At 31.5% G+C, this 21,877-nt stretch overlaps 2 protein-coding genes and 1 long non-coding RNA gene across 3 annotated transcripts; all 3 read left to right on the top strand.

Annotated features, from left to right (window-relative positions):
• The first annotated feature begins 38 nt into the window (after window positions 1-38).
• Window positions 39-7,117, top strand: LOC102625125 (hypothetical protein). Its single transcript, XM_015527868.3, is given in 14 exon segments — window positions 39-526; window positions 843-911; window positions 1,144-1,228; window positions 1,385-1,426; window positions 1,428-1,679; window positions 2,085-2,224; window positions 3,108-3,139; window positions 3,142-3,194; window positions 3,830-4,012; window positions 4,705-4,866; window positions 5,269-5,462; window positions 5,776-5,926; window positions 6,211-6,457; window positions 6,648-7,117. Coding segments are annotated over 13 exon segments (1,611 nt in total). The 5' UTR covers window positions 39-526; window positions 843-909; the 3' UTR covers window positions 6,716-7,117.
• Window positions 7,118-11,881: 4,764 nt separating this feature from the next.
• Window positions 11,882-14,845, top strand: LOC127899436 (uncharacterized). Its single transcript, XR_008051279.1, has 6 exons — window positions 11,882-12,233; window positions 12,525-12,589; window positions 12,695-13,063; window positions 13,493-13,592; window positions 14,054-14,159; window positions 14,300-14,845. It is a non-coding gene; the product is annotated as an uncharacterized LOC127899436 (long non-coding RNA).
• An 879-nt stretch (window positions 14,846-15,724) lies between these two features.
• LOC102624275 (aldehyde dehydrogenase family 3 member F1) lies at window positions 15,725-21,754 on the top strand. The gene is made up of 10 exons (XM_052432938.1): window positions 15,725-16,029; window positions 16,670-16,738; window positions 16,872-16,963; window positions 17,089-17,300; window positions 18,143-18,267; window positions 18,399-18,503; window positions 18,641-18,813; window positions 19,161-19,251; window positions 20,392-20,541; window positions 21,271-21,754. The coding sequence occupies exons 1-10, from the start codon at window positions 15,844-15,846 to the stop codon at window positions 21,523-21,525; spliced, it is 1,458 nt and encodes a 485-aa protein (XP_052288898.1). The 5' UTR covers window positions 15,725-15,843; the 3' UTR covers window positions 21,526-21,754.
• The last annotated feature ends 123 nt before the right edge of the window (window positions 21,755-21,877 follow it).

Raw genomic sequence — 21,877 nt, 5'->3', positions numbered from 1 at the left:
AACCCCCCAACCGGATAAACCTCTCTCCTCTCTTTTTTCCCCTCAGTTGCCCATTAAACCGCCAAAAATCTTCAATTTCCATTTTCCATTTCCGTTTCTGAAAACACTCGCAAAAACAAAAATGCCATCTGCAGCTGCAGCTCACACGCTTTCTTCTTCAATTTCTCTCATCTCTGCAATTCCGAAACTGCCCTTCTCGTCTTCCTTCTCCTCTTCATTTCCAATCCTTCGCTCATTCTCTCCTCAATTACTCTCCCTTTCTCTCCACAAACACTATCCTCTCCCTCTCCCTCTCACTCGCCACCTCCGGTCTCTAATCTCCCTCCAACGACGCCGTTTCGTCCTCAAACGACGACGCCTTCGAAGATTCGCCGTTTGAGGACGAGGACGACGACGCCGAGTATGAAGACGTCGATGATGAGTCTGACGTCAGGATTTCGGCATTGACGTCGACGCGCTTGAGCGAGAAGCCAAAGACGCTGTTCGCGAGTACTCTTCTTTGTTATCTCGCGCCAACTAATAATACGTAAGCTTCTTTTTTTTCATTAAAATTAAAAAGTCCTTTATAGTTAAAGTGTTAATCGAGGTTAAAAAATAATTGTAAATATTTAGTGAAATTAAAGTTATACCATTCATATTGAAATAAGAAGAATGAAAAAAAAAAAAACTTGCTTTTCTTGCATTTGAATATTAGGAACTGCTGGAAAGTGATGAATTGGCCTTGAATCAAAATTTAAGTTTTTTTTATTAATTTGATTGAAAAGTTTATAAAGAAGCTACATGTTTAATTTGTATGATTTAATTTCTTAATATTACGATTTTTAACTGTGTATTGATTTCAGAAGATGAGACGGATGATCGAAAGGATTCTGGCAAAAAGCAGAAAAAGCGTTAAAACTACTATAGGAAATGTTAGTAATCCCCGTTTTCTCATGTTCCCTTTTTTTTTTTATATATGATGAAGACTATCATCGACTGTTGTAGTGAGCTAAGAAATTTGGCCGTTTTTTGGTTTTCCTTCTGTCTTTTTATTTTTAATTCGGCGGATGTGATATTTTTGTATGATAAAATGATTTAGGAACTTTGTCTTTTGAAGGGAGTCTGATTTCACTGTTACTGCTATTTTGAAAATTCCTTCTGCAGGTCCCTGAACATCTTCTGCCAAGAGTTGCTATTGTTGGAAGGCCGAATGTTGGTAAATCAGCACTATTTAACCAGTCTTGTTGGGGTACTTAATCATAAATTTTATCTTTTAATGATTCTGTCTGTAACTGTTGGTTAACTTTCCAGTATTGGGGAAACTGAATTTGAAGTTGAAGGGAACTTTTTGAAGTTTCTCCATTGGCAAAATTTGATATTTTGCTACACTTAATATATATTGCAGGGTAACAGGGCTATTGTGGTGGATGAACCTGGGGTTACTAGGGGATCGAATGTATGGCAGATCATTTTGGGGAGAGCATGAATTTATGCTGGTGGATACTGGTGGTGTGCTAAATGTTTCAAAGTCCCAGCCTAATATTATGGAAGATTTGGCTATCACAACGACTATTGGAATGGAAGGAATTCCACTTGCCACCAGGGAGGCAGCTGTTGCTAGGATGCCATCAATGATTGAGAGACAAGCAACTGCAGCTATAGAAGAATCCTGTGTCATTATATTCCTTGTTGATGGCCAGGTGTAGATTTGTTATTTTATAACTTCTAGCTGATGAATAGCGCCTTTTTTTTAAAACTATATATGGAAACTTTACCTTTTCTCCGCATCCTGTCATTTGGAGGTTTAGCCTGGGTGATTTTACAGTCTAGTTTGAATTGGAGAAGGTTTTGACTGTATGCTAGTGGATTAGATGATGGTGATTTAGGATCTGTTTCCGTAAACTCTTAGTCGTGCAGTGTTAACTTCATTTTTTTTTATTCAGTCCTTCTTGGTTTTATAATGGATGATGAAATGCTTGCCTATTTTGATTTAAAAAGTAATTAATTTCAATTCATCCTGAACAGTATCAATTTTGTCAAGTTCTTCTGGTTAAGCGAACAATTATTGTTTCATTGTCTGAACAATTTTTATGTTCATGGAGCAGGCAGGTTTGACAGCAGCTGATGAGGAGATAGCAGATTGGCTACGTAAGAACTACATGGATAAGTTTATCATTCTTGCCGTTAACAAGTGTGAGTCTCCACGCAAAGGAATTATGCAAGTGTCAGAATTTTGGTCCTTGGGGTGAGATGTTCATTCTCTTTTCCAGAAAATTTTTGGTCTCAATTGTATGATGAATGCCTGTCCATCTTTTTTGGTAGTTGTCTAATGAACCCCAATTTACGTTTAGATCAAAAGTCATTATAAGGCAGATATTGTTTTCTTTGTATATGAGAGCACTTGACTAATTATAAGCTTTTTGTTTTTTCTGAATTATTTGACTCTTTTTGTTCTTTGTTGTATATTTTAGCTGTGAATTTGTTTGCTATTTCTGCTATGGTTTTGGACTGTGCACTATTTTGGAAAGCAAATTTCTCTTGCTTTTTGTGTTTCCTTGTATTGTCTTTGTTTTCCTCGGCATAAATTGTTTCTTTTAACCAGAAACTGGGCGTTATTGAAGAGTATTGCCGATTCAAAATCTTAATCTTATGAATTCATGATTAATAATGTTCTTGTTAAGAATTCAAAGTTTATAACTTCTCGAAAGAAAAAGGAACGGAAGATAAAATGTCTTAGGATTAAACATAGTTTCTCTATGAATCCCATGGGTAACTGCTGTAATTTTTTTGTGAACTTTTGTGATTTAACTGATGCAGTATGTGCATCCATTATTGAGCTAGCTAGTTATGGTAGTGGATTTTCTGGCTTTTGTATCCCAAAGATTTACATGTTTATGTACACTTATACACTTTTGATACTTGTCTAGAGGATATGATATCTGAAATTCTGTGTTAGGATGTCTTTTTCTTTTTCCTTCTTTTATCCTCTCATAAATGAATTGACTTGTTTTGATCAGATCTTGAATATTTGGTAGACCTCGTTGGTCTTTTACTTGGCACATTTTGGTTTTGATTAGTCTGCACCTTTTTGGTAGACCCAGATCTTGAATATGCAATATGTGAACCAGGTTCTCACCTCTTCCTATTTCTGCAATATCTGGACGGGAACTGGAGAGCTTCTAGACCTTGTTTGTTCAGAATTGAAAAAAGTTGAGGTTTGTATTGGATTCTTGCTCATTTGTAACGCAATCACTAAGATTTTTCATATCATTCCTAGGTGTTGATCCAATTAGCAATCATCTTAATCAATTCCAAATTATTTGAAGTGTTATTTACTGGAAAAGTACGTATTGACCATGTACTTATTGATGTTTTTCATATTTGAACTTTGGTTATGCATTTAATTTAAGGAGCTCAGTTTTATTTTGTATTATTTAGTCTTTATCCCAATTGCTATGAATGAGTTTATTCTCAGAATTAGGACTCAGATCCACTGGTCTTTTTAAGTTATAAAAACTTTTACAATGTAGAAATTGAAGCAACATAGAAATGCTTGAGGAATAATCGAGTTTAATTCCTTGATCACCAATGTCAAGCTGATAACTCGTTTTGCCACTTTAAAGGTATTCTATGCCCTCTTTTCCCCTAATATAATTGTATTGTTGTCTTCCATCATTTGAAGATACTTTATGAACTGTTATGAATTAATCGTACTTTGAGCTTGTTTAGACAACTCAAAATTAGACCTATGCTATTGTGCACAATGCGTGTTCACATCTTTTCTCATATTTGAAAAGTGCTTTGCCTTTTATAACATGATGAATGAGTGTTGATTGGCTGCAATTTATAGGGAACAGAAGACCTCGTTGAAGAAGAAAATCGTATTCCTGCCATTGCCATTGTTGGTCGGCCAAACGTTGGTAAAAGTAGCATTTTGAATGCATTGGTTGGAGAGGATAGAACAATTGTTAGTCCTATAAGTGGCACTACTCGTGATGCTATTGATACTGAATTTACAGGACCCGAGGGCCAGGTATTACAAGTTTGGAGCCTTTGTATTATTTATGCTTATTGTCTATCAATTTTACAGCATTGTTTAGTGATTTATAAAGGATATTGATCTACTTCAAAGAACTGAGAGTTCTCCAGATACTTCACATGAACTGATTGAGTTGTGTGTTGAACTTTGGAGGTAGTAATAACTATTAGCTTTGCATTCGAACATGTGTATGCATAACTCCAACAGTCACTTTTAATCATTCTGTTTTGCAGTTTTTTCATTTTTCTTAATAACTGGCCAACCATCCCCCCAATGGCCTCTTTTGTGAACATATATGCTTAGATTATTAATTAGTAAACTTTGTTGTTTCACATAAGATTCAACTGTTATGTACTTAATTCTACCCATAGCCTATTATTGAATCGGGAAGCCACTTACTGTCATCAAACTTTTTCAGCTGATCCGATCTTGCTACAACTGTTCCACATCAAGGTGTAGTTCTTGATTTTTTTGGATGCATTAGTTCCTATCAAAATTTATACTAGTTGTGGATAACTTATGATGAAATAGCTGTATTTATGAAGCTGAATTCAGACATGCACAACATAAGAACCTTCACTTTATTAGTGGACCACAGACGTGGATGACATACATTAATTTGAGTCATGTTTTTGCTCTCTGGCATTTTGCATTTTCTTAGAGGCTAAAAGTCTCTTTTATTGCAGAAGTTTCGGCTTATTGATACTGCTGGAATCAGAAAAAGGGCAGCTATAGCTTCATCAGGTAGTACGACAGAGGCTTTGTCAGTGAACAGAGCATTTCGTGCCATTCGCCGTTCTGATGTTGTTGCTCTTGTCATTGAGGCCATGGCTTGTATCACAGAACAGGTACTTTATTTGAAGCTTCTATGGGGTAATCTTATTTATGAAAATGTCGGGAATTTCTGGCGTGATATGCACTTATTGCATTCTTTTCTCTTTTTTCATCTTCTTTTTGATTAACTTAGTGTACCATGTTCATGAAGATATAATCACTTCGTATTCTGAAGCTGGAAAATGAAAATAGCATTCATTACACTAGTAACTGCGCCAATTCTATGTTTCAGGCTGATTGGAGAGACCATAGGTGGGGAATGTAGGATGTTGTAGGGAGTAAGCTGAGGTCCTTTTATGGGAAATTATGAAGAGATAATCTCACTGATAGTTCTCAAACGTACCATTTGTTTGTTTCGGTCTGACAATTGAATGATTTGGTGGCTGTTTCTCTAACCGGTCCTCTTATTGTCCTAGGATTGCAGGATTGCTGAAAGGATCGAGCAAGAAGGGAAGGGCTGTCTGATTGTTGTAAACAAATGGGATACCATTCCAAATAAAAACCAGCAAACTGCAACATACTATGAGCAAGATGTTAGAGAGAAGCTTCGCGCTCTTGACTGGGCACCCATTGTTTATTCAACTGCAATAGCTGGTCAAAGTGTCGATAAGTATGTTTTGTATCTAGCCACATCATTTACTTGACTTCTTTAAATGACTGACCCGGCAGCATTATTTTGTATTACCCCCAATTCATCTTTATTTGAAGGTTATCCTAACACTCCGAATAATGCCTAGAAGGAAAAGATTCTTTAGTTTTTCACTCCTGACATAGATGTCAATGGAAATATCTTCTGTTGGCTTGATGTGAAAACATCTATAGATAAGATTTGTTGTTTGCATGATCTTATGCACCGTTATTTTTTTTTTTATAATTTTTCTTCGAAGAAAAGAAAAATTAGGTGTGTGGTTGTTTTGACTCAGGATCATTGTTGCTGCTGAAATGGTTGACAAGGAGAGATCAAGAAGGCTAAGTACTGCCACAATAAATCAAGTAGTACAGGAAGCAGTAGCTTTTAAATCACCTCCTAGGACCAGAGGTGGCCGGAGAGGACGTGTATATTATTGCACTCAGGTACTTGTCATGCAAGCTGTCGAGTAATCATGTTACCTGTTGTGACTTGCTCTGTCATTCTATATTCAGGTTGTTAGAAGAAATTAACATGTGTTCTTTGTTTAGGGATTTGTATTTTTTTAATGGGCACTCCCTTTTTTTTTTTAATACTGCCCAAAAATCCCGATGTGTGCTACAATTCAAAAACATTCTAATTTGATGTGTAGAAGTCAATTGTTGAAAACTCATTCTCACATGCCATTTTGGTAACTTGGTGGCACGCTCTTATTCCTTTCCGGGTTCAGCTGCTACTTGGAATTTTTGTGCGTTCAGCATTTCGGTATGGTGCATTGGGGCCACTTCATATTAAGTATGATCTTTTGCAGGCTGCTGTCAGGCCGCCCACATTTGTTTTCTTTGTAAATGATGCAAAACTATTTCCTGAGACTTATCGGCGTTACATGGAGAAGCAATTGCGTGCGGATGCAGGGTTTTCTGGTACACCAATTCGACTCCTTTGGCGCAGCAGAAGAAAAATGGAAATGAAGGAAGGTTAGTCATAAGTGCAAGCCCTTCCATCGTTCAAGATAATGATCAACCATTAATTTATTTTTTGCAATTTTTAAAAATTTAAATGTGTTTTTCTTTTAAAGACCATCATTTTTTTATAAAAAAATGATATTTGGATAGAATGCTGTGATTTACTGGTTAGTTGATATATGTCTTTCCTTTTGGTGTTCAGGCAAGTCAGCATCAAGAACACAAGCAAATCTTGTGCCACGCGACAGAAAAGTAGCATCGAGCACATAAATTGATTGTTTTAGCGAAGGCTTCAGCTTTTATTGTGTGAAAATGTGCATTTTGTGGAATGGTTCGTGCTGGTAGCTGAAAGTGAACCAAAGGCGCGGATGTTACGATTAATCTTCATGAACATAACTTTTAGTCTGTTACAAAGTTTCATTTCGATCCTAGCCAGAAACCAGGGAGAGAGAAGAAGGGAAAGTGATCCATTCTCTGTATATTTTTGAAATACAGCAATAGGTACGAAAAATAGTTGTGATCTTGTGAGATGTATTGTTGACAATACAATGAATTTCGCACGGCAAATTGTACCATGAATAAAAAATATTTACATGTTTTTTTGTTTTCTTATTTAATCTAACAGCAATTTAATCTTCTTCTCACCTATGTGAGCGGGATTTGAATATCATATCTTTTGCTCTTATGATGCGATTTTATGTACATATTTTATTTATATGTACGTTGTGGAAAGTTAAACTATTATTAATTAACCTTCACAATTTAAGATAGAAAAGTAATGAAATATATCGTTTTTTTTTTCCCGAAACTTTGGGGGGAAATAAAAGAGAAAGAAAGGTAACATAATGCCTCGTCATCTTTAAAGCAATAAAGTTTGTATTTTTGATTCCACGCTGACGATCATGGCTTGTACAATATACTACGATCATGGCTTGTATAATATACTACGTATTCATGCTACTAGCAATACAAATTGAATCTCATAATACAACTGAAGTCTTGTAAATTTCTTAAATATTCAGGACTGAAAAGACAAATCTTGCACGATAACATTAATTAATTTCTGCATACAAGAACCTTCAACAAAGACTTAGCCATAATATTAACGTACCCAGTACAACTGATTATACCATGCATGCAAACCCTAATTAGTAAGTAAACAAAGCAGTTTTTCAGAAGCAGAATCTTGGAACCTTCATGAATCTTTTAGCTAGCATTATTCTCGAAAAGCTTTAGACTAGGTTATTCATCATGCATCATGTATCTTGCACAACTTTTGTATAAAGACGTCGAGAGGAACAGAATTGTAGAAATCGTCAAACAACTCGTCAATCTTCTCCGTTTGTGCTCTTCTGTTTATCGTTCAGTTTGTTCAGTTCTTCGAGGAAAAAGTGAAGCGGCCGCGGATTATAGAAGTCATCCCACAACAATGCATCAAGTTCATCTTGATCTTGATCATGAACACGATCAACTTGATGATCAAGCTTCTTGTCTTGAAGAACCGATGATGAAGAATTGTTGTCGCATGCTGCTGATGATGATGGAGTTGTTTGTAGTGGATGGTTTGCTTTCTCCTTAGCTTGAACGTGAAGTTCTTCTAAAAAGAAATGCAAAGGACGAGGACTGTACGAGTCCTTCGTCATCAGCTCTTCTAATAATTCATTCTCATGATCATGAACCGAAAGCGATTGTGCCTCCTCGTCAACTTCATCAATAAAAATTCTAGAGCGTGATGACTTTAAGTTGTTCATCTTTACAAATGCAAGAAAATTTGGAGAGAAAAGAGAAATTTAGTAAACCCCAAGAACTCGAAAAGGAAATAAGTAAGCAACGAATTAAATCAATATGATAATTAATGACGTCTTTGGACAGTATACGCATTGATGTTTGAGAAGGAATAGGTTTATTATACCATATACGAAAAGGCTTTTGATCCGAATAAACTACTTAATTTGCAGCAAAGGCCAAATCGTACGTGTAAACTTGCAAGGAGTTTGGTTTTGACGGGGGCATAATGAAGAACATATAAATTTAAAGAGATTATAAATGAAAAGTGTAAATATAAGGGGGAAACTGCAATATATACAAATAAATAATAGGGTAGTAATATTTTCACTCCACAAATTTTATAAACCCACCTCATTTTCAAAAGGATAGGGATAGTTCCACCCCACTATTTTTGTAAATTCACCCCACTTCTAGAAAATAATTACAATGAGTTCATAATATGCTTAAAAAATACAAATTAATAAAAATTTTGTACAGTTAATCAATTAGATCCTCCTATTAACTTTTTTTCTTAGGTTCGTTGACCATCTTTAATTATAAATTTTAATATAAGTTTTATTTTACTATTTTACTATTATGATAAAAACATAAAATTACACTCATAGAACATGAGTTATTATATCTAATAAGTTAGGTATTTAATTTTGCGACTTATAATCTAATATTTTTAAATGAAACCTAATTATTATTTCACTACCCTTACATGTAAATGATATAAATTTGACAGCCTAATAATTTACATGAGAATTGTGCTATCAAAACACTATATTAGTTTAATTAAAAAATAATAATCACACTAATAAAGTAGTATTAGAGACAATGAGTTTGATACAAATTAGAAAAATATTGAAGTTAAAGTAAATTCTTGATAATTTTACTTTATAAGGGTGAAATAATCAATTTAAACTTATGTCAAAGCAACCTTTGTAATCAAATATACTAAATAAATGTAAATCACAAAAAAGTGGATTAACATAGATTTAATTAATTAATTTTCCAAAACTCTTCTTGATTTGAAAATTTTAAAAATAATGTGCAACTTTTATAATTATTTTTGAAAATGGGGTGGATTCACAAAAAAAAATATGGGGTGGAGATATCATCACTCTTTTCAAAAAATTATTACAATAAGTTCACATTATTTTTTAAAAATTCAAATTAAAAAGAAATTCAAAAATTAATCAATTAAATAGATAATCATTTTTAGACTATTTTTTTATTATATTTGATCATCAAGGTTACTTTAACATAAATTAATATGACTATTTTGCCCCCATGGTAAAAGTACCAAAATAACTAAAAATACACTTTAATTATTTTTTATACAATATATTTTAATGATGTGCAAGTCGTAATTTATTTGATATTCATTTTTTTTTTCAAGACTATGTTTTTCATTATATTTGATCAATAAGGTGGATTTAACATAAATTGATATAACTACTTTACCCTCATAAGGTAAAAGTACCAAAATGTCTAAAAATTTACTTTAACTTTAATTTCTTTTACAATTTTTTTATAATTTTTAATGATGTATAAGTAGTAATTTGTTAGTATGATTATTAATATTCCACTAAACTAACAAGATATAATTAGGACATGTGGAGTGTGAAAAATTATTAAATTTTATATAAAAGATGTTAGATTATAAAACATAAAACCTAAACAATTAGTTACAATAATATATGTGTGTGTGCGTGTATTTCTTAGAATAGTTTTGTTATTTTATATTATAACGATAAAATAGTCAAAATAAACTTATCTTAAAGCAACTTTAAATAGTTAAAGATCGTTAAAAGACTAAGTCAGAAAAGAAAAAAAAATTATAAGAATGATTTAATTAATTAATTGTTTGAACTTATTATTAATTTATAATTTTTAAAAAAAATTTGAATTTATTGCAATTATTTTACGGAGGTGAGATGTGTTTATAAAAATAGTGGGGTAGAAATATGCACACCCTAAATAATAATTCAAATATATCCTCTACCAACTTTTTAAAGTGCTTCATAGCTCATGAACTTATATGATAAAAAGTAATGATATTTGAATACTATTAGCACACATTAAGATAAAATATAGAGTATTCGACACTATTAAGATAGAATATAAGGTAATGTTCATGATATAGTACCATCAAAGCACACACAATGACATGCAGCGCTGGTTTCATACTACAGTGCTATCATTTCTATCATAGTGGTGCTTTTGTTGGTACTCAAATATCATTTTTTAATGATAAATCAATCTTTAATTTCTTTAAAAATTTTATACCACCTATATATTTATTATTTATCTAAGATACAATATTATACTGGACAAGAATTCCCTTTCTCTCTCTCTCTCTCTCTTTTTTTTTTTTTTTGGTTTTCTTCATTCATTCTCCTTATTCAATGAGTAGCTAAGATTGAGTTTTGTATTTTTTTTTTTTCTTTATTTACAATCGAGCCAGCTCTTTTAACAAGATTAAAGTCAAGGAGAGACAAGGAGGAGATTAAAAAAAAAAAAAAGAAGGAGAGGATTCTAACCCTATCACTACCAGCTAATTCTTCCATTACCTGAAATATCTAAATGAAAGAAAATACACAATTAATTGATTATAAAGTGAATGTTTATGTAATAAGAAAATTCTACAGAAAAAGCGTGTGGACGATTCAGCGGGAGCAGTCGTATATATATATATAACCTTGTCCAGATAAAAATTAATTGATAATGGATAACCTCTGCTTGCTTCATTTGAGTTCAAGGCTTTTAATTATTTATTTATAGTGAATTTGTATGGACCAAAGACTTGTTTCTAGTGCAAGTTCTATCATTTTGCTGCTGCAAGTTTTATCAAAGTAGTTTTTTCTTTTCTAAAAAAAATAATAATTAATACTAATTTGTAATCACTTCAGCTCACACAAATATTAAATCGTGGTTAGGCTAACTACGAGTAGTGTTTTGATAGGCAACTTTTCTAGAATATACATAATTACATATGATGTAATTATGACTAAAAACGGCCTGTATTAAAAACCAGGGACCAATGTATTTATAAGAGTATATAGTTAACATTTAATTACTCATATATTTTAATGTAGTGGTTATCAATTAGAACCTTTTTCTTTTTCTTTTTTTTGTTAATAGAATAATTTAACGTCATTTGAGAATAGATTTTGAGTTATGTATATAAGTATATATGAAACAATCTTCAGTCCTGAGTCAATTTTTTAGTATAACTTAAGTTCAAAGGACTTTTATATGGTACAAGATTTACACTCACCCATGAATAGACTCGCATTAACAAGTATCTACCAAAAAAGACTGGTCTATGCATAATAGAGGTAGTGGAGGTTGTGAATGAGACAATCCCAAATAGTCAGCAAAGGCCGCTTTGAACTCTTAAACTAGCTTTTAAACTAGTTTTTTACTATGACCAAAGCAAATGTGTATACCATTTTACTCGATGCAAACACAATATCATATTTATCAAGAGTCAAGACAGATTGATTCCAGGTCCTGTTATAATAGCTTTGATTTTCTTAGGTGATCAAGGAAATTTCATGCTGACACGTGTTCAATAATTACATACGAAAATGAGTTTATATAGGAAATTAATTATACGCATGTAGTTAATATCAATGGTAACACAACACGTGGAACATGATACATCTGTCGTGCACAATGAAGAAGCAGGTATACTCCCGTTAATCGAACCCACCTCATTAATTAAAGTGGTGACTTGCTTATATATATTCTGAAACTTTGTTGAAGAAAAATGAAAGAATTGGTGAAGAAGTAGATGAAATGGAGGAGACTATTGTGAAAGAATTTGAGAGGGACTTAGAAGAAATGAGAGAATATTGCAGGACTGGAAAAAAACTAAAGGAGCTGCTTGGAGAAAGCTTCAGCTTCAGAAATTGAGGGCTTTTCTGACAGAGAGAGCCCGAGAGATCTTTATAGCTCTTCATTTAGACTTGCATGGGGAAAACGTCATGTTGAGACATTTAGAGATGAGGTGGTAATTTAAGTTATAGCTTTATTGATGTTAATTATCGTTTATTTCATTATACCAGTTGGGGGTAAAGTTCAATTTTGTTTAATCATTTTTTTTTTCTGAATTTAAATTCAGATGGTCAGTAAAAAAATTTAAAACTACTTATCAAACCTGAAAGTGTACTTATGTTCAATTTTTTTTTTTTCTTTTTTGTAAAGCACCAGAAAAGCTTTGTAATGGAAGCGTACTTATGTTCAAAATTTAATTTATTTGATGGTGCACGGATAACGTGGTGTGTACTTGTGCATATAGGTGTTTTAATTAAATCCATTAATTATGCTCTGCAAAATTTAGAAGAATGGATGTCAAGCAAAAAGGTATTCCTAAATTTGTCCCTTTTCTTTAAAAAAAAAATTCCCATTTTTCATTTATTAAAAATGTCCTTTATTACAAATTAGGACTAATTCATTGATATTTGATAGGCCATGCCGCCAGCAATTGCACTTCTCTCGTCTGCAGAAATTGTGCCAGAGCCTCTTGGCCTTGTCCTCATAATCTCATCTTGGAATTTACCCTTTGGAGAGAAAATTTAATTCATGTTCAATACCAAATCAGAAAAAAAATAATTAAAAAGAGATATTCTTCAATTAAGTTTTTTAATAACTTGGTTGCAAATTAACAAAATAATAGTTGTGTCCTCGGATCTATTGATAGGAGCAACAGCAGCAGGAAACATAATGGTTTGAAACCCTCAGAGTTGGCTCCTGCTTCTTCTTCTTTGCTAGAAAATGGCATTCCCACATACCTCGACACTAAAGCTTTCAGAGTTATTGAGGGTGGCCCTGCTGTTGGTGAGCAAATTTGGCATCAGAAAAGGGACAAGATCCTGTTTAAACGCATGCAAGCATATAATACGTTCATGTCATGTGGCCCTACTATAAAATGAATACTGATGTAGACACTTTTCAAAACCCCTTTATTATTTGGAAAATGTTTGGTGAAGAGAAGAACGAGAGAAAGACAAGAGAAATAAAAAAAAAATAATAGAGAAAGAGTGAGTGGGTAGAGAGAGAGAGGACAAAATTATCTTGTCCTTCTCTACACCTAGCACTACTCTTATTATTTTAGGTAAAATTAAGTGGCATTTATTTGCTCTACTTAGATTTTTAGCACTATGTACGATAATTCCAGTTTACATCTTTTTCATGTACACGTATGTATGTGACATTGAAATAATTTTATTTTAATTCCATTTTTGCATTAAAAACAAATATTGGTAGGTGGTCGAAGAGTGGAGAGAATGGTAATGTCAGCAGCATCTTACTCTAGAGTTGGGTGGTAAATGCCAGCAGTTCGTGACGGTACTCTTACATCTACTTGGTATATTTCTAATTTAAATGTTATTTCCAGCAAATATATATAAATGAAAAATCGACACTTTTCCTACTACATTTTTTAAGCTTTACCATTTACCTATTCTTCTATAATTTAATTGTGAAAGTTTCGACGTTAGAGAGTTATAAAGTATTTTGAAAACAATATGGAGTAAATGGTAAAAGTTCAAAAACCACCGCATAAGTTAGAAATCAAGTTCACACCCAAATATTTACTGAGATTTCTAGTGTTACTGAAGTTCTTAATCTTTGTATTCAGAGCCTTTAAAAAATTCGCTCCCAGGAAAAACAGACGGGGATGCAAATATTTCGATAAACTAATAATTTTATACATACAAATCCCTGTAAATAAAACAATTAACTGTCACGAGATTATTATTTTATGGGATTTTACTGCCTAGTGTTGATATATAATTGATTTTTTTTTTTAAATTTTCTTTACACAAGGCCGCCGCAAAGAGAATTGTTGTTGTCAAAATTTGGAGCCCGCGCTGGCCAAGCATGCATAGCAATTGATTATGTTCTTGTGGAAGAAGCATTTACTCTCACTTTGGTATGAATTTATCAAAGTTCGTTATAAACGTTTTATTTTTATTTTTAAATTTGCAGCACGTTATTTATATATTTATTTAATAAGTGTATTATTTGAAGCAGAACAATATATTGAAAAGATTTCTTTTCTTTTTTAATTAGGTGGAATTAATGAAGGTTCATATCAAGAAAATGTTTGGTGAAAACCCTATGGAAACAAACAGCTAGCGTTGCTAGAATAATCAATCAGCAAGATTTTTCAAGACTGACGAATCTTCTGTGTGATCCTACTAATGTCAAGGATTCTATTCTTTACGGTGGCTCAATGGACGAAGATAATTTGTAAGTAATTCACCCCTTTTTTTTCCTCCTTGAGTTATTATTATCATACATGTCTCCGATATAATCTTAAGCAGTACTTCTGTTTTTAGTTTTTGACACAAAAATATAAAATAATAATTTTTTTTTTTGAGAACCAAGCGGTATAATTAATCAGTTCTTAGGAATGGAAAAGTCATACTCCCTAAGAAAAAAAGTCTGATAAGTTTTTTTTCTTTTTTTTTTAATTCTTTAAGAGGGTATGTCAAGCTATTAACTTGTTTTTTTTAAGCCCGTGTATTTTTTCTAAGGTCTACGTGCTTTTAATCAAATTTAATATAATCAAAAGCTTAAAAATCAAGTACATATTCAGTAATAAAAAAAAACTCATAATTGTAATAGAATGTAATATTAACTACTAAGTTATATATTACGATATTAGAATTCTTTTGTAAAACTTAATAATAACAATACTAAGAAATTTTTCATAAGGGTTAACGTAATTGTTAACTTAAACTTATATAGAATCGTAGATCATAGTTCATAATAACATTAGTGCATACATTTATAAAATCACAATATTTATATTTTTTTTATTAAAATCATTATATCATCTATTTATTTAATAAATTATAAACATAAAATAATTAGAGTATTTTCGTAAATTAAGAATTAAACGGATTAAAAAACTTAAGTTAATAAACTATATTTAAATATTTAAATTCAAGTTATTTGTAAAATTATAAAATTTTAATTTTACTTTTATTAAAAATCTTACTTTAATATATTTGTCCCACACACTATTATGACTCACGGACAGCATGTTAACCCTCTAATGAAACGTATTTATTACAAGTCTTTTTATATGTCGTGCTTTAACCTATCTTTAATTTTACATACTTTTAAAATTTACGTGCCTAAAATTTTTAGTCCAGTCCAACTTACATATGTGCCATGCTGTGTGCCCTACTAAAATATATCTACCAAACCATACTATACAAACACGTGCCGTATCCATATCGTGCCATATGCCGTCTGCCCATTGGACATCTTTACTGTGAGGTGCAGGGCGAGCGTTGGGCATCTCTGACTTCTTGACTATTTTATTTATTAACTTTTATATCTTCAACTAAATCTTGCTGCAATTAATTCTTTTGAATCACTCGTGGACCATGCAACGCCATCATACCCACACACATCATAAAAAATTTGAGTAAATTTGTTTGAAAGGTCACATATCATAAAAATTTGATTGATCAAGAGGCAGCTTTAATGGAACAGTGTTAAGGCTAGTAGTTGAATAAAAAACACTATATATTCAGAACTTTTGTTGAAGAGAAAGCAATAAAAATTAAAGTGCAAAAAGAAAAAAAAAATTGTGAGAGAGAATGAATTTGGAGAGGGATCTTCAAGATATGAGAGAATATTACAGAAGTGGGAAAACGAAAGAAGCTTCATGGAGAAAGCTTCAGCTTCAAAGATTAAAGGCTTTTTTGAAGGAGAAAGAAAGAGATATCTATAGAGCTCTTAATCAAGATTTGGGAAAGCATCATGTTGAGGCTTTTAGAGATGAGGTAATTAATTAATTTACTATTGGTTTTTGTTCTCTAAAAGCACCTAAAACTATATTTGGACAAACACACACACCCCCACTTATCATTTGCTTTCCCAAAAAAGGCAATTGGAATGTTTCTTTCTCATCGATCCCAAACAATAATTTTTTTTATTACATGATATTATTACCCAAACTACAGCTTATATTACATAAATTTATAACCTAATATTTATAAATCAAACTATTATTAAGATTTGTTTACATCAATTCATATAGAACTCTACCCATATTTTTAACTTTTATTAATATTCGAGAGATGTCTACTCCACTCATACTTGATAAAGGAGAAAATTACATTTACTTAATTATTCATTATAATTAAGAAATGAATTATCCCTCACAATACGTTTGTGGGGGTTCGAACTGCTACCCTCCAAATCATTCAATTTGGAGGGTAGTGCGCCAAACAATGTTATTGTACTTAGTATTCTAAAATGGCATACTAGAGTTATAAGCAAAATGTCAATTAATTTTTTAATCTGTTAAATAAATTTACTTAAAAATCACTCAATCAGGTTCATAGAAGAATATATTTCACATATTTGTTTGTTATTATTATTATTATTATTATTATTATTACTATTGGCGTTCTTCTACAGATAGGAGTCTTACAGAAATCTATTAATTTTGCTCTGCAAAATTTGAAAGAATGGATGTCAAGCAAAAAGGTACATAATTAATTTCTGTTCAAGCAAAAAAATCTTTCTTCTCAAGTCGATATATGTTTTAGGCAAAAAAAAAGCCTAAATCATACAAAATGTAAAAACTTTCTTTCACATGGTTGATTAATTCATATAATAGGCGAAATTGCCAGCAGTTGCAGTCCTCTCATATGCAGAAATTGTTCCAGAGCCTCTTGGTCTTGTCCTCATAATCTCATCTTGGAATTTTTCCCATTGGTGAGTTAAAAAAAAAATAGCTTATGCTCATAAATCAGCAAAAAATCAACAGTAGTTTTTTTTTATTTTTTAAAACACGAGGTAATTGTTTAATGATATTGTTGCAAATTAACAAAATGAATAGGGCTGTCCTTGGAACCACTGATAGGAGCAATAGCAGCAGGAAACACAGTGGTTCTGAAACCTTCAGAATTGGCTTCTGCTTCTTCTTCCTTGCTAGCGAATGCCCTTCCCACTTACATTGACAGCAAAGCTATCAAAGTTATTGAGGGTGGCCCTGCTGTTGGTGAACATCTTTTGCAGCAAAAATGGGATAAGATCTTCTTCACAGGTATTTAATTGCATCAATGCAGCCATTTATGCATATCTCCCACCAAACTGGATGGAGCCAGAAAATTGGCCCACAGGAGTAATTGTGTTTATGTGAGCTATTTTTCATTAAGTTGTGTCCTTTGGTAATTAATGCAACAAATTAATTAGTGTGATCTCATAAATTATAATTAAAAAATAAAAAAAAATAAAAAAAAAATTCATTGGGGATTGCTAGTCTTATGCTGGTGGACGACTATTTTAAAATCTATGGAAGGATTGAATTGAATGGTTTAGTCATTAGTGTTTATTTTTTAATCAACAATTGATTTTCAAAGAATATCAACTTTTTTTTGAAAGAAGGGTTATCTTTTAACTTTTTTTTTTGCTGTAATTTCTTAGTTTTTACATCTTTTATGGTAAACCCACCATATTAATTTTTATTCACTAAAAAGTAACTCCAAGATTGTAGATTATGATTTTTCACCTTGATTAAGTCTTAGTTACTTGTTTTTTTTTTTCCCTTAAATTACCATGCATTTCATCCAATCACATTGTAAATTAAATTAATTCCCTTGAAAGTTTTGAGAAGTCAAACTAACTGAATTATCTCTTCAAGTGCAAATTTAGCCATCTAGGCTGCAATACTTGCAGACTAATTTTATACAGGTAGAATGCAGCTATCCATACCTTCATCATATGTCTCAGTGATATTTGCTAGCTATCAATACCTTCTATTTTGAAGCTGGCTTTAATTCATTAGTGATATTCATACAAATTTTGTTTATTGTTCATACCATATTAAATTAATCCTTTTTTATTTTTTATTTTCTTGATTGCAACTTGGAAAAAAAAAATTGTTAGGTAGTACAAGAGTGGGGAGAATGGTAATGTCAGCAGCAGTGAAGCATCTAACTCCAATTACTCTAGAGTTGGGTGGCAAATGCCCAGCAATTATTGACTCCCTTACATCTTCTTGGGATAAGGAGGTATTTATTTTGTATATTTCTTATTTCAATTTATATATTAGAATCTTGATTATTAAATATTCTATAAATTAGAAAAATTAAATCGTTCCTGAGATTATTAATTTATAGAGATTTTTAACTTTTTTATCAAGGCGGCGGTAAAGCGAATTATTGTATCAAAATATGGGCCCTGTGCGGGTCAAGCATGCATAGCAATTGACTATCTTCTGGTGGAAGAAAAATTTACTTCCACTTTGGTACGAATTTATCAAAACTTAATTCTTTCTTTAATGTTATATTTTTGAATTTCCAATTAATTATAATATTTTCTTAAATATATGTGTGCCCATTATAATATTTATTAAGAATAAAAAAAGAATGTCCCTATTCTTAGGTTGAATTATTGAAGGTCCATATCAAGAAAATGTTGGGTGAAAATCCGAGGAAATCAAACAGCATTGCTCGCATAATTAATAAGCATCATTTTTCAAGATTGAAGAATCTTCTAAATGATCCTATGGTCAAGGATTCTATTGTCTATGGTGGCTCAGTGGATGAAGCCAATTTGTAAGTGAAATTGCTCCATTTTCGTTTCCTTATCAAGTTATTATTCATTGGAGTTGTTTTTCAAAAAAAAAAAGAGTTGGTGAGGACTGAAGATGGTGTAAATGCAGAGTCAATAATGGTCAATATAGAGTCTAGTTAGAGATTACAGAAGCTAATAAATTGCAAGTCATTCTTCATTCAATACAAATGTCTACACATTAAATGCGAATTTGAACTTGAAAACTTTATAATAATCAAGTTTAATTAATTGGAATTTTTTTTTAAATATTGCTATTTGTTTGATTACCAATCTTATTTTTTACCAAGGAAATGAATAAAATTACCCTTGATATTAACCTTACTGGCAGATTTATTGAACCAACAGTCTTGGTGGATCCTCCTCTTCAAGCTGCAATTATGACAGAAGAAATCTTTGGTCCCTTGCTTCCAATAATTACTGTGAGAATTATTTGACTTGCGCCTTTTTGTTATTTATATATGTTTTACTTTCGCATATTTATTATGTTTTGTTTTTCCTATAACTATTGGTGATCAAAGTAACTATATTATTTTTAAAAGAGTAGTATGCCATATATACTTCTTTCTTAGGCATAGGATATTCTCTTAATTTAAATTCTATTAAGTTTTTAAAGTTTTTTTATCATGTGTCTTTTAATAATAATATATGGATAATTTTTTTTATCAACTACTGATTAGTAATTAAATTATTTACTTAATACATGATTATATTAAGAGAGAATTCTAATTATATTTCTTATACTAAGTTTGTACACTCACTGACGTGGCAGCTGATGTGGCACTATCATATTAGCTACCATATCAGCCAAGTATTATTATTCTTTTCATATTTTACCTTTTAAAAAAATTAACAATTAACAATCTAATTAAACATATCTTTTAAATGATTGTCAACAAACGAGTAATGTTAGGCATTCTAATGTTTAAGTTTTAATTTGAGTCCTAACTAATATTGTAGTCATCCATTAGATGGAGGTTAAATAATTTTATTATTTATGAAATCCACCATTCATTGCATTGGGACTCTTATTGAAACCTAATTATTAAAATCCCTAATATTATTGTAAACAAACATATATTTTTTCCTTCATGTTTTAAATTCAAACACCTTTGCTACTAAAAGTATGGTTAGCATCTAACTTTTTTTTTTTTTGGGCTGTGCCTTTTACTATTTAATTCTAAGAAATTTTTTTAATGATTAAATAAATATATTATCACATAGGAATGAAATAATAAAGAACACAAAAAACTAAAATTAATTTTTTTAACAGTAATGGGGTTTTAATGAGTTTCGAAACATGAGAATGAAAATGGTATATTTAATTTGTTGAAACTATCATAATAAAATTCTATCATTTCAACAAATTAATTTATGGTTTTCAACTTGAGCACTGATAGGGAAACTAAACTCTGATAGAAGTATGATAAAAACACATCTAAAACGACATTGTTTGGAGCGAGTTTAATTTTATTTTCTTTTTGTGAGGGTTTAGTTCTCCAATCATTTTTCTTTTCAGTATTGTTAAAATTGCATTACACAACGTTTATGTGCCTTAACAGTTGAAGAGGATTGAAGACAGTATAGATTTTATTAATTCAAGGCCTAAACCTCTTGTGATATATGCCTTCACCAAAAATGAAAGACTTCAAAGGAGAATGGTATCCGAAACATCATCTGGGAGCATTGTATTCAACGATGCAGTCATTCAAGTAAGTTATCCGTAACTCTAAAAATTATTGAGAAAAACTTGGCTAACATCTAAACTTGTTCATAAATCCGGGGCAAAGTGTCCAAAGTTTAAAACTTTATGTAAAAACATAGAAAAAAAATTATGTTTCATAGGTTCAAAATATAAATATATAGTATATATATAACCACTTTGAGTTCGAATATTGGAGAAGGAATAGTTAAAATAATAATTTAACTCTTTTTTTTTTTTTTGGGAATTGGGAATAGGGCAAGCGTTCTTTTATGTCCAGCTGTATCTTCACCCTACTCTTGAATATTTGTATCATATACTTTTCTAAATAGAATTTTGAATACTTTTGTAAGAGATATTTTTCGGTTACTTTAATAAGATATTACAAAATATAATATAAAATAAAGGGCTCTTGGCATTCGTTTTTACTGTTTATGTCTAATAAATTTTTAATACGTAAAATAGGGATCAGGATACGGTGCAACTGTGGTACTGTGCCACAGTTGCATCTAGTCGTTTGATGCACTTGAATTAGTGAGGTCCACTGACATCTAATGGTTGGATGCAACTGTGGCACGATACCACAGTTACACCACATGTTTCCCTGTAAAATAAACACTAGAACATGTTTTACTTTAATTTGAAAGTGTTTTTTTATGAACGGTTACCAAAATACTTTCACTTAATCAGATCTACTACTTCTCTTATTTGTTTAAATTGTTTTGTAAATGGAATGCAGTTTGTAGCTGATACTTTGCCATTCGGAGGGATTGGAGAGAGTGGGATTGGAAGTTACCATGGAAAGTTCTCATTTGATGCATTTAGCCACCACAAGCCAGTGGTAAGAAGAAGCTATCTCTCTGAAATTTGGTTCAGGTTCCCTCCATGGAACAATTACAAGCTGCAACTCTTTGAGTTAGTTTACAACTATGACTATCTTGGAATGCTCCTCGTCATTCTTGGTTTGAAAAGACCAAGAAAAGTTGCAATATGACTCGTGATGAGAAGCTAGCAAGATTTGCATGGCCATGTGCGTGGCTCCTGAGTTGTATTGTGCATGGCTTTTTCGTATTGTTTGGCAAGACATGTTGTTTAGTATTGTTTGGCAAGTATGTTTAGTTAGGCTTTGTTTTTGAGACTATGGTGCTCTGGCTTATTTAAGCTACAACTGCTATTGTTCTGAAATAGAAAGTAGATGTTGTTTGGTAACTTTAATTTTTAAATACTAGTTTTGAAAAAAGAGTGAAGATAAAATATATTTTTGATCAAACAACTGTAGAGTTTAGCGATGATATTGAGTACTAAAACAATTAATTATACAAGAATTATTAGAATCTAGCAATGAT

The sequence above is a fragment of the Citrus sinensis genome, chromosome 2 (genome assembly GCF_022201045.2).
Source record: "Citrus sinensis cultivar Valencia sweet orange chromosome 2, DVS_A1.0, whole genome shotgun sequence".
NCBI lineage: Eukaryota > Viridiplantae > Streptophyta > Magnoliopsida > Sapindales > Rutaceae > Citrus > Citrus sinensis.
The sequence above is the reverse complement of the archived record's forward strand: the minus strand, read 5'-3'. Positions and strand labels throughout refer to the sequence as shown.